Source organism: Mauremys mutica, chromosome 4 (genome assembly GCF_020497125.1).
Source record: "Mauremys mutica isolate MM-2020 ecotype Southern chromosome 4, ASM2049712v1, whole genome shotgun sequence".
Classification (NCBI taxonomy): Eukaryota; Metazoa; Chordata; order Testudines; family Geoemydidae; genus Mauremys; species Mauremys mutica.
In genome coordinates this window covers 106,122,703-106,141,206 of record NC_059075.1, presented here as the reverse complement: position 1 = coordinate 106,141,206, position 18,504 = coordinate 106,122,703, and the positions used below count along the sequence as shown (strand labels likewise).

Genomic DNA, 18,504 nt, shown 5'->3' with positions numbered 1-18,504 from the left:
ACTTTGGAACTGCCAAGTCAGGGATGCCTATGAGCAGACAGGCATTTCATCTATGACCACTTGGAGACTTAGAGTGAAATGAGAAGCAGCAGCAAAAGTGTTCTTGCTTTAAGTAAAAGCAGGGGTGTTTTTTTCCCAATTAGAGGAACTAACATTCCTACTTTACTGTCAGTGATTAGGAGATGGATGTCCATTAAATGGAAACTAAATAAAACGAAGGGTCGGTAACTGTGCTCTAAAATCCAATTACATGCTACATGTAAGACTGGAAATGCTAAAAACTAGGGCTGGTCAGTTTTCTGATTAAAAATATTGCTGTCATGCCTCAGGGCAGTTGTAATTCAGTTTCCTTAAGTCCCCGTTCTCCTCTATAGGTTTGGCTCCCCAGTTGGACCATCTCCTATGATACAATTGCCTCCATCCATCCTATGGTGAGAGTGGAACCATGGTACATCATGGGAGATGTCTGAGCAGGGAGACAGGACTACACAGGAGGCTGAGAGCATGCGGTATCTGAGCAACTCCCCCCATGAGGCACTATGGTAGCATTTCCAAATTGAAATATTTTGGGGTTTGATTTTTTTGCTGAAGAGTTAACCTTTTCGGGGGGGGGGGGGAGGGGGGAGAAAACTTTACTAAAAACTCATTTTAGAGAGAGCCTGCATCTGTCTCCAAAAGACTCGATCTCAGCAGATCTACGAGTTCACAGTGCCTAGATCTGAACAGCTGCGAGGAAGTGACCAAGCATTATTGGCAGAGGACCTTCAACTTCAGAATTGCATTACCCGTTGGGTCCAAGAGAATCAGAGGCCACTGAACTATAGAGTACAGGTCAAGGCCCCTCTCCTAAGAGTTAGTGTGAAAGTTAGGGGCGATTTCTGGGTTTCAGAGAATGATCTTTTCTTAAAAAAGAAGTCACGTATAATGTTACTGAATTCTGCACATTCTCTGAGCCACATAATGCAATAAACAATAATATTAAAATGAAGGTAAATTGTATAGACCTAAGAAAGGTAAATTTGGCATCTCTATGAAGATATTTTTAATAATGAAGCCAACGCTAGAGAACAGTCAACAGCAACAGAACAATTGTATATATTGGCTAGTCTCCTGGAACTGTACATTATACCTGTCCTGTTAATATTCCGGTTCCATTGTGCCAACGTAGTCTGGCATAGCATTATTGCTGTGAACAGGAATAACCTCAGGGAGCAGAAAGACAGGCAGAATATTAAAAATGAAAAAAACAACACACAGACAACCCAGCCACATACTCTATGAAATAATTGGCCCATTAAGTTACTTAGCATACTGGTCAAAGCCAATTCAGAACCTTTGCACCTCTGCCAGCAATGTGATAGTGCTGGTTTAGCTTCAAGTGCACAGTTTAATAACTTTAGCCCAATCACATACCCCGCCCCAACCCACAGGATCTGCCTGGATCGTCTCCCACTAATGCAGATGGAAGAAATTGCTACTTTCTCGCGCAGATGAATAGAGTTCTGCTAAGTAAAAGGGCCAGGAAGGGGTAGATTCTGCTCTTGGCACCCTGATGTGCTGTTGAAGAAAGGAGGCAGATGGGACACCCCAGCTTCTTCTCCTCTCAGTGAGGTGTTGGGATTGCTTCTACTCCTTGCAGGAAAGGCTTAGAGCCACAGAAACTCCCTAGTCAGGTAGCAGCTGCTCCTATTGCATCAAAATCGGATTCGTCAGCCTGGATTTGTTCTCACCTCACTTAACAGTGAAGAGCCAGAGGGAGGTGAGCTTCCCCAAGCCCTGGAGAAGGAGAGGGCTGGGAACTTTCCCTTTGCCTTTAGCCTTACTTTAACCCATGACCTACAAATATTAGCCTCAACAATACACACAAGCAGAATCACAGCAGAAGTCAAGACTGGGGGAGTGGTCTTAGATTTATCTGCTGCCTTTGACATTGTTTGAGGGAATGGCCTTCCTGATACCACATTGAGATTCATTTTCACATAAGGCCTATTTTGTGAAGAGGTACAATCTGCTTCCATTATGTTTCTAGAGGAAATAACAAAAGATTGATTAGAAACATCTCTGACTAAGCTTCTGATTGACTTTAGCCTTTCTTGTCACCTACCACAATTTGGAAACTGACCGTGGCTAAAAATGGCTAAAAGAGATGTTATTTTTGGAGCTATGGGCAATGTGTGACTCCTGGTTGGCTTTGTAAATTCTCCAAGCTCTCTGAAGACATCTAGAACAGTTTGATTTATTAGTTATATATTTTTTAAACAACATACATTTGTGATTTAAGAAAAAATAAACCTTTCTTAAAAGTTTCTCAGTAGCACACTGCCTCCTGCAATCCCAATCACATGCTGTGCATTCTACAACGGAGGACTTGTCACTGTTTCTTCTCTGATATTATTCTCAAACACAGTGATTGTGCAATTACCACAAGAGCTCATATGAAACTTACTGTGTGTGATCTCACATCATTCATCCTGTCACACTAACTGTCACTTTCATGGGGTTATTATGGGCCATTGAAAGATTTTGTGCTGATAAGTCTCATGATGAACATTGCACTTACCGAGTGCCAATGTCAGACCAGCGTGTGGATATGTGGCCCTGCTTGTTCATGATTAACATAACTGAAGGAGAAGGAAACTGGGAATTTCAGAAGAAACGGATCAGGTGTTGGTATTTTATCTATCATTATTTAGCTTCAGAATCAAATCACCCCCAACAATCAAGGCCGGAGGAATCACTTTATACAGTTATTTCTATAGCCCTTCTCAGGCACTTCTGCTGAAAGCAGAATACTAATTTCAGTGGATGAGGAGGACTATCCCCATCCTATCCCCTTCGATTATTATAGGAGTAGGTGTTTGAATCCCACAGATACTTAGGCCCTGAACCAAAGCCCATTAATTTCAATGGGAATTTTTCCATTCACTTCAGTGGGTTTTGGGTTGAGGCCTTACTCCTTTAACTAGCACCTAGGGCCTGATTTAGAGAACACAGTAGCTGCCCCTGAGGTGTTAGCATTAGGCCCTGGTCCTGCAAAGTAATGAATAGACCCCTATCCCTTCACAGAGCCCCACTGACTTCAAAGTGGGTCTGACCCCATGCATCACAGTGCAGGATTGAGGCTTAAGTTAGTTTATTGACTTTAAGCTCGTCCAGAACCAGATTGGTGACATGGAAAATTCATTTTAAGTTAAAAAGGGAAAAAATAAAGAAACAAAATGGAAAGAGCCACTCTAAGTTAATGCTTTTTAATTATCTTTATATCTTTAAAACAAACTATTAAAAAATTAAGATAATGTGCTACAAGTTTCTGTACAGCTGTATGGAAAACACTGAAATTTGTACATCAAAATATTCAACTAAAAGCAACCCTTATTTCACGTGAACATTTCCCTTTTTAAAAGGGTCCCAAATTGAAGGAAAAAAAACCAAACAACCTCAGTCAGAAAACCCAGTGTTGTAACACCAGGAGAGTTTTGAGGCTGGGGAAGCAGATTATTTTAGGCAAGCACCACCAACAATAAGCACTGAATGAACAGAATAAAGAGCAAGAAGACAGTATAAATAGCAACCTTTAGTCCTGAATCAAAAGAAACTAAAGACATAGAAAATCAGTTTGTAGATGACAAACATACGCTAGAATCCTATTCAAGTCATCTTGGTTAGAGGGAATCTCTAAGATAAAACATTACCTGTAAGACCCATTCCTTCCAGTGGGAGTTCCTATGTGGCCTGTCCTAGTTAGTCACAGTGGAACAACACCCAGCTTCATGGATACATCACTTTAAGCATTAATCAACTTTTTCTGTCCACTAAAAACTATAGGGCCCGAGCCTGCATGCCTTGCTCATGGAAAATTCTTTTGGCCTCTATGGGAAATAGACTTGATTGGGAATAGTGACTGTTTTAGTCAGGCAGGACTGGCCCTGTAATCTCATCTGTTGTGCTCTTCTCACATTTAATTCATAAGCGGGGAAATCAGACTCTCTCCTGATTTAGCATATTTATGGATTCCAGTTTCCCAAGACATATAAGGATTTGATTGGATAGAGTTTTTATTTATTTCTCAGGAATCTCTGGACAAATATTTATTCTATTGTTTTCCTGATGGAAACAAATTGTATCTAGGATCCCACTTTTAATCACCTGCTACTGCAACAATCTATCATAGGTGTTTAGACTGAAATAGTCAGTCACAGTTATAGCTAGTTTTCTGAGGTTCTGCTGCTATATAATGCAGATGCAGCCACTATATAACGCAGGTGCAGAATCCACAGCACAAACACTATGAGAGACAATGCATTCACTGCTCTTCTCTGCTACATAAGATAGGCACTTTTTAAACCAAGTGCAGTATTCTTGGACTCAATGACCTTCTGGGCTGTCCCAGAAATAACGATTTCTGACCAGCCATGCACTTCCATGATACCTTAAGACTGCACTACCACAGAGAGTAGTAGTATTTAAATGAAAAACACCAGACACGCCCCCAAACAATGTAGAGGGGCCGGCCCTTCTCTCTAGTGAAGCCTTAGGGATTTTTTTGGTTTGATCTGTGCTGCCAAGCTAAGTGAAGAAGTTGTTGCATTGCATTTTGTTGAGATCTAATGGCACCTTAGAAAGGATGCAGGGTAAAAAAAATTACGATTGCGATTTCCATTTGAGAAGGAGTCTGGTGGGATGGTTTGATTGATTTTAGATAAGAAGAAGAAAAAATAAAATAAACACAACAAATGGGTATTATGAGTCCTGCTCAAACCATGGTGTGGGTCTCCCTCCAGTTTTGCTTAAATGACACACTTCCATTATCGAATAAGAATTACTGTTGCCATTACTTAAATTCACAGATGTGGGACTATAGAAGCCAGGATGCCTAAGATTTTTCATTCAACAGTGGATTCTACAGGGCAGCCAGCTACCCATTGTAGTGCCACAATCATTTCCAAAATTTGCAGCAGTTGTTGTCACCTTTGTCATACAAACTGGCTTTCAAATGCTGCAGAATCCCAGGTACGCTGGCTATTAAACTTTCATAAGACTTTAACAGCTATTTTATAGATGTTCCTGAACTTCATACTTTGCAATGCAACCAGTGCACTGATCCAAAGAAGAAAAAAAAAACCACCCAGTACCCCTTAAAAATAATGAGTAAGTCCTTCATTGGTAATGCCTTCATACGTTTAACATTAATGTACCAGCAAAATAAATCCAAATTAGTCCTTGACATGTAATATTAATATCTAGACTTTTTTTTAAAGAATCAGTTAAAATAGCAGCAGCATACTGGAAACAATTATAAAACAGTTAAATTATATTTTTGAGATGCACCAAGATAAAACACACATCTCAGTTTTGACAGGCTAAAACAACAGATTTTAGTAATTGATATATACAGTAGATATTTGTGCATTTACTTTTGCTAAATAGAATAAAGCCAGTGAACCTGTTTGGGAGCACTTTGACATGTGAATTCTCAGTCTGAAATTTTCACAGATTTATATATTTAAAGAAAAAAATAATTAAAAAAGAGACAACCTGAGTAAAGCTCTCTTTAAGTAGAGCAATCATTATTCAATAAATCACATATTGCACCTTTAAATAAATCCTTATAAACTCTATAAAACAGAAATATCAGCCAGAAATGGGAGGAGTTGCTTCCTCTCTCTCTCTCTCTCTCTCTCACACACACACACACACACACACACACACACACACACATATTAAAGCTCAGAATGACACACAACCCTTACCCTCCTTTTCCTCTAGATTGAGGCACTGTGATATAAGGCCTCTGAAGGTTGTGGTGGAATACAAAAAGGGGAAGATCACTACCAAAATCTAGGAGCATCTCGCCAGCAATGTTACTACAGTTAAAATCTATATTCTAATTAAAAGTCTCAGTACAAAAATATAGGGCTCTGATTATTTTTGTCTACAGAGTAATAACCAGAAAAGGCACAATTTCCAAATATCAACACCCATTTGTAGGAGGTGTTTGTACTCCTTCTTATAAATCAAACGGAACACTAAGGACAAATCACAATGAAGCATATATCCATCAACTAAGTAACCAGGTACAGCAGATAAAATATGTTCCTGACATTTATAAAATATATTCCACAGCCCACAAGCCAGGTATCTGTATATGAAATCATACAAAACTTTAATTAAAAAAGAGCCTTTGTAATTTGTTATTTTTAATATTTATCATCTACTTCACCGTCTGTACTGCAAATGTTGTTTTGCCTACGAGTATTGTGAAGTTCCCAAGATAAAGCAATTTCCTCTGTTAACTTGCAGCTTCTTTTTATACTAATCCACAACTCCAAAAGACATTTTTACAAGGGCATCTTCAAATTAGATATACAAGACTGAAAAAATAATAAAAGATACTGTACACACAAGTACAATAACAGTGCATTTCGTTTTCCTGTGTGCAGGATAGTAATGGCCTCCTAATGACATTTCTTCCCTCTCTGGTTATGCATGGTAGCCATTTGCCTTCTCAAAACCTGCTGTTGGTCCAAAATTTTCATAGATTGCCATTGCTGTTGTGTTTTGGTAGATAAGGTCTGATTTTTTGTTTCTTTGGGATTTAATAATGTCCAAAACACACTGGTTTAGGAAGACATACTGGTCCTAATGAAAAAAGAAAAAATAATGAAGGGCATTATAGATTGTAGCAAATACATTATTGTGAGGGTAATTATGTTCATGGATATACAATGTGCTTTTCAGACACTGGCCAGATGCACTGCGGCACCCAATATTCCTGCAGATCATGTATAAGTAACAGAAAACAGTTGCCCCAAAAATCCACAGCTCATTGTGGTGAAGGTAACATTTTTGATATGGCTAGAAGCAGAAATATACTCTGAAAGGATTTTACTTCCCCCAAATGTAGGCCTCAGTTCTGCAACTGACTCTACATGGAAGGATCCACGGCATCTTAGTGACTTCAACATAGTCCACACATTTGGAATCAGTAGGACCATCAGGGCATTAATGTATGCTTCACAATCCAGGAAAGACAGGTTCATATCCTTTGAAGGAGATTAGAACCAAGGACAGCAGATACAGATATCCTTTGAGAAGCAAAGCCGAGGGGCATTTTTTCCTGCATGGATTTTGGCTATGCCACGGTTCTTATGTCCTCTCACAAAGCCCATGGTGACGGTTAAACAAACTAAAGGTAATGGCAGAAGGAAATGCGTACACAAAACTATTTCAGAAGTCAGATTTCCATCTGAAAAGATCATAGCTACTATTTTTGCAAGTAATACCAAAGAATTGCTACGGTTATTTGGGGCATTTGACAATACTTTGTGTGTCATTCAATTAATCAATCTATTGATGATCAATGCCCCCAGGGTTGGGAGAGGTGCGGGGTTTTCTGCTTGTTACAGCAGCAGCAAAGCAGAAACTGAACATAAAGAGGCAGGAGAGTGCAGAGAAAGAAAGGGAAGAGGACAGAAGTGGTAGACACAAGACTCTTCTAAATATCAATTACAGACTAACAACTTCCTCCCCCCCCCCGCCCATTAAATTGAAGACATACTATATAATTTTAAGTAATCTGACAGAGCACTCTTTAGTCGGGTTAAAAAAAAAATCAAGTTGACAGTGTCCTTTTAACTGTTTGCTGCTTTAAAAAGCAACCCCATCAAGCTTAATCTATTCAAAGTAAAAAAAAAGTTGTTCCTGTCATGATGTGGGTATAGATGGGAGCAAGGAGCTGAGAGAAGCACACGTACCAGCAGAGGGAAATGTTTTATTGGAGGTAACTCAAAGTGACACAGGTAGTCAGCACCATTTCCAGGTGGAGTGAGGCCCTCTAGATTAACTCCTTAAGTGCTTGCCAGTACAGTTTCAGGTACCATAGCTGTCCCAGAGTCGCCCTGCCAATTTTTCTTTCTTACATTCCTGTTTTCCTGGTTATTTATACAAAGGTTTTACTACCCTTTGTTGATATATGAAAGACCTACACAAACCACATGGAATATTCAGCCTGGAGAAGCAGTGAAACTGACTATACAGATAGTGCTGCCAAACCCACAAAATAAACAAACTGATAAATAGATGCTGCCACACACTAGTAATTCTGAGAGAGGCTCTCGATCCCAAGTGCTGTGGCAGTGACTACATGGCAGCCCAAATACCTCCCCCTTGCCCAAGGAGCAGAGTCTGTGATTTCACCATCTTTCACTTCAGACCTGTGCAAGAGAAGGCGGAGTATGTGCTGAGTTCCCTATCCCTGCAGAGATGGAGCTAGATCTCTCTGGTTGACAGTTAACTGTGGAGAACCTTAAAGAAGTAACACAGGCCCAACAGCAGTGCTCCAAGATGGTGCTGCCAGCTGGAATAATTTCCCCCTCAGCCTCTCCCAGCTCACTGTAGGGAATCACTTTACTCCCAACTCCCCGTCCTCTTTGTGGCAGCTCTAAGAGGATTACTGTGGTCCATGGCTGTAACTGCTTTCACCGGGAAGAGGTAGGGCAGGATGTGTGGAAACCTGATGATTGCAGGGGGCTCTGTACCTCTTTAGGGTTTCCCTGGGTAATAACAGGAGAAAGCCTCTGGAATGGAACATATTTCTGAGCTGTATATTTAAACTGCCTGTCATGAGCTATTATACAGTTATCTTCAGGCACATTAAATGGAAGAGATTAGCCTTACCTCTGTTTGTACCATTAAAGGTCGATGCATTCGAAGATCATATACTACTCCATATACATCGCTGGCGTTCTCCATTTCTATTTGCTGGATCAGGTGGTCAATTGCAATGAAAGTACCTGTCCTGCCAACACCAGCACTGCAGTAAAATGACTATACGTTAGACGGAAGCGTGACGGCCTTTCACCTATTACACCTCTACCCCGTTATAATGCCACCTGATACAACATGAATTCGGATATAACGCAGCGCTCTGGGGGGGGGCGGGGCTGCGCATTCCCACGGATCAAATCAAGTTTGATATAACTCGGGTTCACCTATAATGGGGTAAGGTTTTTCGGCTCCCGAGGACAGCCTTATATCGAGGTAGAGGTGTACTTTCTCTTAATTATATACAATCCATGGCCTGATGCAAAGTCATTGAAGTTATTAGGAAGATTTCCACTGACTTCAGTGGGCATTGCGATCAAGGCTCTTACAGTCTGTAGGAGCTCTTATTACATTGTCAGTAGGGCTGTATGATTCCTTCTGGGCTTGCAAAAATCATAAAAATTATACATAAAGTGCTTTATATGGCAATTTTTGGTGCTGAATTTTCCAGTCAATGAGAGATCCCCCAAAGGACTACAGCAACAAACCCCCTTAATGAACTGTTTACGGTAGGGTAATGCATTTTGGCATTCACGCTGTTTAACTGCATTTCTCATGTGTACAGCAAAGGGCCCTTTCATATGGCTTGGCAGGATGGACAATACACATACTTAAATAGTAAAGGTGTTGAGCTTTTTCTAGTGCTTGAAATATTTAACTTGCTCTTAAAAGGAAGCCAGTGTGGAATTACTGTACCTGCAGTGCACCAGAGTAGGAGAATCTGGGGGATTTTGTCTAATGTTTTCCTGTACCAGATGTCTAAAGTTAATAAGAAGGTCTGTTGTCTCCGGAACACCATGGTCAGGCCAGGAAGTGAAATGGAACTGGCGTACAGAGTGGCTTTCAGTTGCATCACTCTAAAAGAACATTCATTGAAGATGCGAAATTAGGCCTCAAGAGAACATCACAAAACAATTATGGTAGGAAAATATTTCAGCTAGTTCAGCATTATTACAGTTGCCTCCTGTGAACTGTGCACTACTTTATGGATACATTATTCAATTTTCTCTTTATGGCTGAGGAAACCCTTTGCCCAGATAAAGGTTTGAAATTCTTCTCTTTTGCCTTTGCCTTTATACTGTGGTCTCTTTAGTGTGTGTGAGTAAGGCCTTCTCATGTCAGCATGGGTTGCGGGATCACAGCATGGGCTCTGCATCACTGCTGCTAGTGATCCCGTAATGTGACTGGATCCTGTAGACAAATGTTCATGCAGAGATCCCTTAATCACAAATGAGGTCCCATACTGACAATTCATTAGCAGGCCCATCAGAGGGTTATATAATACAGCACTGAAAGGTCAAATTATGGGTCCAATCAGCAGGTGCACATTCAGTCCCTGACTCCCACATGAGGCCTATTGCTGATACACAGCATGAAACACCTTAATCAGATCTTAAGCAGCAAGGAGACTAGTGCTATCATGTCCCAAATTAAAACAAGCTGTACAATATTTTTCCTTTAGTTAAGTTTTACTTTTGTTGTGAAGTCTGCAGGAATGATTGCTTTCCCCATTCTGATTTGACTTGGATGGTGAAGTTTGTCTTCCCAGAGATGCAGTAGATATATTTCTACAAGCACATTAGAGTGTTATACACCCAATTAATTACTCACGCCTTCCACTGTGAAGTCTCTTATTGTCCATTCTGGAAGGACATACTCTGAGACCAACGTTACAGTAATGTCATCGTAATAGTTGGATCCTTTGTCTGGCCAATATTCCTCACATTTGGTCTAAAAAGAAAGCGATAATGTTAGCTATACTGTACAGCAGTAATACAGGAGATTTTTATGGAGCGCACAGAAAAAGCAAGGTAGGGGAAAAGCAATGCAAGGACAAATTGTGTATTTTCCCCTTTTAGCCAGAAAATTACAGTCCATCCTAGACTTGAGGACATTCAATAGATAGTTGTAAACCATAATTATCATGATTAGCTTTTGGGAAATTAATCAGAAAACAAGGTAATATAATGTCCTCATAAAAGATTCTAGATGACAAAAGGCTTAAAGCAATACAAAACACAATTCCGTTCCTGATTTTCACTGCTTACTTATGCTTTAGTGTATAAAATTTTTCTGTGGTATGGACAAAATGGGTTACCATTGATCACTAATGCAACTTTATTGCCCTGTCCAGACACCTTTCTCTGGGGCTGCCAGCAGCATTAGTTACCTCCCTTGTGGTTTTCAATGCCTGCAGATGAACTATGGCTGCCTCCTATAGAAACATACTGGGAATTAGCAGGGTTGGAGAGAGGAGAAAGCTTGCTCCATCTTCCCATCCCAGCGCACCCTGTGCCAAAGCAGTTATAATTTGGCCACATGAATGTCATCTGTTAGATATCGATGGCCTGATTCCAAGGGTTCAGAGCACTCACAGCTCCCACTGAAGTCAACAGGAATCATGGATGCTCAGTACCTGTGAATATCTAGTCAATAGAGGCTTATTCTGCTTGATGCACCTGTCCTCTTACTATTAATGGGACTTGTGCATGTAAATATCCCATCCACTGATGGGAGACTCTGCTTCAAAATATTCTCTCTCTAACATGCAACACAGATTGTAGTATTTCTTATATTTATACTTGGTCCCCACCTTGCTCCAAAATAACCCAACTCTGGTGACCTCAGCAGCGAGCATGGCAGGGTTGATAGTCTCTGGGGACCTGACAAAGTTTCATCACTTTTTGTTTTGAAAAGTTAAAGCAAAATTAGATTTTTGTTCATTTGTATCTCCTCAAAATAAAATTTCAGAATTCCCATTCTTTGAAATGAAACCATGAAATTTCCCAGTGCAGAATGATCTGATTTGATTTTCTGAAATTTCAGGACTTCCTGCAGAACAGGAATTCCAGGTTCCAGTCAGCTGAAAATTCCTCACATTGTGAAAATTTCTATCCCCATGATTTGTTTTTTAAAATGAAAATGAATCAACAGCATGAATCTACCTGGGTTCAAATATACTTTTTAAAACCAACTTAAACAATAAGAGAAAGGGTAGTTAAGCACTGGAACAAATTACCTAAGGAGGTCATGGAATCTCCATCACTGGAGGTTTCTAAGAACAGGTTACGCAAACACTCAACAAGGATGGTCTACGTAGTCCTGCCTTTAGTGCAGGGGACTGGACTAGATGACCTACTGAGGTCCCTTCCAGGCCTCCATTCTTATGATTCTATGACCTTCTGTAAATACTGCAAAAGATGCCCTTTTGAAATGGTTTTTGCAGATGTTTGAAGGCAGTCTCCTGGAATGACGAAGGGGTGGGAAAGGAGCTTTTTTGCAGAGTTCTTGTCAGACTGATTGTTTAATGCTGCTGGGATTATGTTGTTAATGAGTGGTAGGGCACTGAAGCCTGTACAGCTATCCTTCATTATCAAAATAAATAAGTACATTATATTCCTTGTGATAAAAAAACAATTCTTTTTTGTTTAGCATGTGCATGTCATTGCCTTTTTAGTCAGTCTCAGCTGTGTGATATTGAGATTAGCTAGGTAGTCAGATGAACTTTTTTTCCTTTCATTTTTACAAAAGACTTGGCTCCTGCTCTCACTGCAATCACCGAGCGTTTTGCCACTGACTTCAATGGAAGCATATCAGGCCCAAATGGAAAGTTTATACATTTAAACATGTACGGTGAAAGACGGACAAAAAAGTTGGCACAAAAAATACAAATTAAGCAAAGTTAAGGGTGCTCGTGTAGCTTCAGCTCTCGCATTTCTGTCTGAGTGGTTAGCCGAGCAACCAGAACATTCTCAAGAAGGGGATAAAATTGCTTGACACTTTGCTGTCTAAGACACTATTGAACCACAATCCTGTGTTCAGAGCCACATGAGTGAATCCAATTGGAGGACTGGGGGTGTATTTTCTAGCATTTTTGATGCTCTTGCATTTCTTTTTTTTTGCAGTATTGATTAGATTTATTGGTTCATCTAGTCAAGTATCCTGCTTCCAGCAAGGGCCATTGCCAGATGCTTCAGAGGAAGGCAAAAAAGTCCATAATGTATCTAAACCAGTGGTTCCCAAACTGGGGTTCGTGAACCCCTGGGGGTTCATGAAATGTTACAGGGGGTTCTTGGGGAAAAATTCCCTAATGGCGGACAGAGCTATCCCTAGGGACCCTGGGCAGCACGGGGTCAGCAGCCCGGAGCCCCTGGACTTCCAAGAACTAAGCAGATCAAAGCAAGCATAGCTATCACATTGAGGAAATTTAAACTTCAATACTCCTTATAAGAAATGGAAAGGGAGGTGGATATTTTTTGCTGTTTTTAAAATGAAATAGACAGCTAGTGTTGTTTTTAAAATTATTTTGAAGAACAGGTTTAAGCTTTGTTGTAACATGCGTTGTTTGCCTGGACTGCTCAAGATCTGAATGCTTGTATAGGAGGAACTCTGAGTTGGCTGCTTAAATACCTTCATGCTGTTTCACATCGGATACTCCTTGATGAAACATAGGAGCCTTGTCTTTTAACAGGCTTATTCAAAGTGATACAAGCTACGAAAGTGAGATCTTGGAAGTGTGTGCCCGTTTTCATAATGTAATAAAAATACTGTAATGATAAATAATTAATAATAAATAGTGTGTAATAAGCATGTCATAAAAACAAATTTCATATTTCCAAGATCACTGCTTTTACAGCGTATGCTCAGGTAAAGGGGAAAATCCCTGGAAATATTCATTTTTAGGAGGGAGGTTCGCGATACTTGACATTTTAGTGAAAGGGGTTCACAGGTTGTTAAAGTTTGGGAACCACTGATCTAAACCAATTGTGCAATGGTGAACTCCCACCCCCCTGCCCCTGCAAAAGATTCCTGCTAGACCCCAAACAGTAATGAGAACATGAACATGGATGAAATAAATTTCATGCATAGTCTCTAATCTTTAAAGACTTTGGAGTCCCAGGATAAACAGGTGCTATATTTTTTACTACTTAGAATTAGTGGTTTGCATCTCAAAGGAAAATGCAGTTTTAACAAAAACGTACCCTGCCTTGTTCAACACATTTTGTCAACATAACAATAGCATAGATATTTTTTTCCCAAATCATGCGCCAGAAGTCTTGCACAGTGTTGGGTAAGGGGCCTTGTGCAGCAATAAATTCTTTCTTGGAGTTGTATCCCTAAAATAAAAATAAAACCACATAATGATTTTAAATAATCAGATAAAAACAACATTTTTAAAGTTTCATATAACTTGATAAGTCTGTCACAAAACAGACCCAATTTTTAATTTTAATGATTTTAGTATACTTACAGGCATATAATTTGCATTAATATAATCATCAGTTGGATGGTTTTGGATCGAAAGTTTAACACGGGAAATGTCATCTGCAAACAAAAAAGTGATTGTTAGGATTTTAAACTTTTTGCAAAATACTACATGTGTTTAAAACAGGAGCCCTGAATAAAGGCTTCAAAATCAATATGCATTTTTAAAATTAGAATATATGTTACTATAGGAATCAGAAATAGGAAGGTTTTATAATCTAGCATAGATTTAGTGAATGATGTCTATAAAAGATAAGTGTTCAGCAAAATAAAATTAAATTTCAGAATATTGATCAAACTGATTATTTTTTATAAGGACTACACAGTATGTGTGCATGTGCATAAGACAGGCAGTTTTCAAATGCCATACAGTTTAAAGCACAGAAGAATGGGTATATAAGGGGTGATAAAGTATAAGCTATTTCATTAGGAGACAGTAGTATACATATATATATCAATTTAGAATAAAATACATAGATCGCATTGTAAGATTTCAATAAGTGTGAAATAAATAGAATAAATCTAGGGCTTATAGGGCACAGTGCTCAAATGACAATAATACAGAACATGAAATTTAGTGTCCTTTAATTTACACCCACAAGTATATAAATGCTTTCCCCCAAGGACGTCCCTACGAATTATGGTGCCCTACGTAGCCCAAGCACCTGCTCCCCCCACCTCTCATGAAGGGTCTGGGCAGCGCTCAAGGCCTGTGAGGCTGGGGTGGCAGAACCTGTGGGGGCCGCTTTGAGGGGCCTGGTGCCATCAGCAGGAAGTGAAATGACCCGGCCTCAGCCCACTCCACTCCCTCTGCCCCAGCCGTGTCGCTTGGATGGGGGGTTGGGGAAAGGACCGCCCCCTGCACTCACTGGTAGCAGGAAGTGGAGCAACCCGGCCCCAGCCTGCTCCACTTCCCCCACCCTGGCCCAGGGCCGCCCGGGGGGGGGGGGCAATTTGCCCCAGGCCTCAGGCTCCGCAGGGGCCCCCACGAGAACGGCTGAGGCTCCCTTCCCGGCCCTGGCCCCCAGCCCGACCTTGCCTCCACCCCTCTCCCGGAGCCTCAGAGCATCCAGGAGCGTCCCTGAACAGCGCTGCAGCGTGGCTCCGGTGGGGCCCCTGAGCTTCGCCCCCTGACCACGTGGCTCTGAGCGGGGAGGAGCTATGGGGCCCCCGCCGGAGCCACACTGCAGCTGTCCAGGGATGCTCTTGGATGCGCTGAGGCTCCGGGTGAGGGGGGAGCCGGGGGTAAGGGGCCGGGCCGGGGCCACGGGGGTTGGCTAAGGGGCAGGGAGTCTCAGGGACAGTCAGGGGGCAGAGATTGGGGGGAGCTGTCAGGGGACAGGGAATGGGGGGTTGGATTGTGGGCTTTCTGGGGGTCTGTCAGGACTCAGCGGGGGGGCGGGGGGTTGGATAGGGGTCGGGGCAGTCAGGGGACAGGGAGCGGGGGGGGATCCCAGGGTGGTGGTTGGGGGGGGGTCTCTGGGGGACAGTGAGGGGACAAGGAGCAGGATGGGTCGGGGATTCTGAGGGGGGCGGGCAGTCGGGGGGCAGGAAGTGGTGCGGGTCGGATAGGGGGCAGGGCCAGGCTGTTTGGGAGGCACAGCCTTCCCTACCCTAAAGCTCATTCAGCAGTTTGAGGCTTGCAGAAGAGCCAAGCTGTTGGCTTTTCCATTAGATAAATGCATGGAGGTTAAGTCCATTCATGACTATTAGCCAGGATGGGTAAGAAATGGTGTCCTTAGCCTCTGTTTGTCAGAGGATGGAGATGGATGGCAGGAGAGAGATCACTTGATCACCACCTGTTAAGTTCACTCCCTCTGGGGCACTTGGCATTGGCCATTGTCGGTAGACAGAATACTGGGCTGGATGGACCTTTGGTTTGACCCAGTATGGCCATTCTTATGTTCTAAGCTAAATGAACCCAAAGTTATGGAGACAGATATGAGTCAAGGAAGCCAGCAGGGTATCAGAAACCTGGAAAAATCTCTGACTGGATGGGCTCAGGCATTTGGTCACAAGTTGAGGTGGTTCAAAAGTTTTGGATTTTTTTTTAAGCAGAATTTTTTTATTGTTTCTTTAAACAATCAAACACAGCAAGCAGTAAATATTTGGCCACACACTTCTGAAACCCCAAACCATATTCAGGTTTTGGGAGATTAATTTCAGCTTTTCAATTTAAAAAACCACAACAAATTTTGCAGGAAAGCAGACATTGTCCGTGATTTTTTTCTGCTTTTTAAAATCCCCTAGTTTTTGATCCAAAAAAAGTTTTGACGGAAAATATTTGTCCAACCCTTTTAATGAGCTTTAGTGCCTTTTAGCACTAGCTGATGCTGAGAACCAGTGATACCATGTAAAGAAGTTTTCTCAAAACTGGGTTTGTGCCGAGATGCAGAAGGTTTATTTTTCCCAGGGCCGCCCATACGGGGGGATGGGAGCAAGTGGGGCAATTTGCCCCGGGCCCTGCAGGGGCCCCACGAGAATATAGTATTCTATAGTATTGCAATTTTTTTTTATGGAAGGAGCCCCCGAAATTCCTTTGCCCCAGGACCCCTGAATCCTCTGGGTAGCCCTGCCCTGGCCCCAGCTGTGTCGCTTGGGTGGTGGTGGGAGGTTGGGGAAAGGACCATCCCCCGCACTCATCAGCAGTGGGAAGCGGAGCGACACGGCTGGGAGCTGCCGGAGTGGAGCGGGCTGGGGCTGGGTTGCTTCACTACCTGACACTGCTGTGGTCGGCCAGACCCCTGCTACTGGTGTAGGCCCCCTGCTAATCCTCTGGGCTGTGTCCATCACTGGGGGAAGAGGTGGAATGGGGGCGGGGCAGAGCTGGGGGGAAGACTAAGAGGTGGGGCGGAGGGAGTTGTCCCGGACCCCCCACCCCTATAGGGACGGCCCTGCCCCCTTGCAGTGGGCACAGCCCGCAGTGGGGGCCGGGCAGGGGATAGGACTGGCCACCATAGCTAGTGCTGCCCCAAATTTCATGGTGCCCTACGGAGCTGGGTATTCTGCATATGCCGGATGGCCCTGCTTTCTCCCATGCTGCCCCTCATTCTTGGGAGGAGCTCCCCGTAAATATCTGCAAAGCAATCTCATTATCCTCCTTCAAATCCCCCTTTGCTGTGATGCCAACAACCAACTTGACAGCAGTTAGGCTGCTGGTGTGCAGAGACTACTGCCTGTCATGCTGACCACCATTGCCTCATTGTTTCCTTACGCTCCCCTGCCTGTCTGTAATCATCTATTGTCTTGAGTCTTACACTTAGAGTTGTCAGCTTGTTGGGTAGAGCTTCATCATGGATGAACCACCAAAATGGACACACGAGATGTGTGTTGGTGGAAAGCTGTTTACGTTTTGTTAATATTGTGGCTTATGGAAAACTGAACAATGTTTATCACAGGTTTATTTATTTTGAAACTCACATCAGTATCCATCCTGGAAGCATGTGAGCACCTCCTATCATTGAAAACCTTCAGTTACAAAACTAACCCAATCTGAAGCTTTCAACTACAAACACAACATGTAAAAACAAAAGAAGTGACTTACACGGCAAGACATTATTGTACCTATTTTTCCCTCTGTTCTCAGTAAGTTCAGCTGCAAATTTAGGCTGATTAATGCCCACCGACCTGAGTTCCTACAGCAAAATAAACAATTTTTTTTAGTGATGACACTGATCTAAAGACAGGGCAGAGCCAATCACTGAGATATGCTAGCAGTGCTAACACACATGGCGTCCCTACAGTAGTGGAAGAATTAGGCCTTGGAGAAGTGGTAATAAAATGAACTCTTCTTTTTAAAAGAGAGAGAGCAACAAACCTCACAGGGAGGAGAGGATGATTAATAAACATGTGCATCCCACAAACTGATTTTGGCACTTGCTCTAAAATATGGGTGACTAACAGTGACTGCATGTTCACTCAGGCCCTGAGTCAGCAGAGCACTTAAGTATATGCTTACCATTCAGCAGGTATTTAAAGTCCCATTGGCTTTCTAACATTTCTTTGCTGAATTGGGGTCATGAATATGAACTACGGCTGTCAGGCCATATGCTAATTGTGCAGGGTGAAGAAATGTACACAGGAAGAGGATCTGATTTAGGAACAGGGAGTGGTGTGGAGCTGGTTTGGAGTCCACACAAGGAGGAGGAAAGAGGGATGATAATGAAAAGGGCATTGAGGAAAGAGGGGTAGGGTGGAGGATACGGCACTAGAGGAGCTGGAGGAGGATACACAACCTGAAAGGAAGGCAGGGCAGAGCTATGTAGTGCCCTAGAAGTTAAAATAAGGAGTTTGAACTTGATATGGAAAGAGACAGGAAGCCAGTGAATGGCTTCAGGGAGGAGGGAAAAGTATTCTGTATACTAGCAGACAATTGAGCTATTCGATACCTTTCTATAAGTGACTGTGTGGACAAAT

At 42.2% G+C, this 18,504-nt stretch overlaps 1 protein-coding gene across 1 annotated transcript in view; it reads right to left on the bottom strand.

The window, feature by feature from the left end:
* Positions 1–3,232: 3,232 nt before the first annotated feature.
* PTPRJ (protein tyrosine phosphatase receptor type J) overlaps positions 3,233–18,504 on the bottom strand; it is a 153,943-nt gene continuing 138,671 nt past the window's right edge. The window contains exons 19-25 of the mRNA XM_045014385.1: positions 17,633–17,723; positions 14,075–14,148; positions 13,806–13,940; positions 10,435–10,554; positions 9,520–9,680; positions 8,677–8,812; positions 3,233–6,639 (exon numbers count right to left, since the gene is read on the bottom strand). Of these exons, the coding sequence (XP_044870320.1) occupies positions 6,481–6,639; positions 8,677–8,812; positions 9,520–9,680; positions 10,435–10,554; positions 13,806–13,940; positions 14,075–14,148; positions 17,633–17,723 (876 nt within the window). The 3' untranslated portion in view covers positions 3,233–6,480. The remainder of the gene's footprint in view (positions 6,640–8,676; positions 8,813–9,519; positions 9,681–10,434; positions 10,555–13,805; positions 13,941–14,074; positions 14,149–17,632; positions 17,724–18,504) is intronic.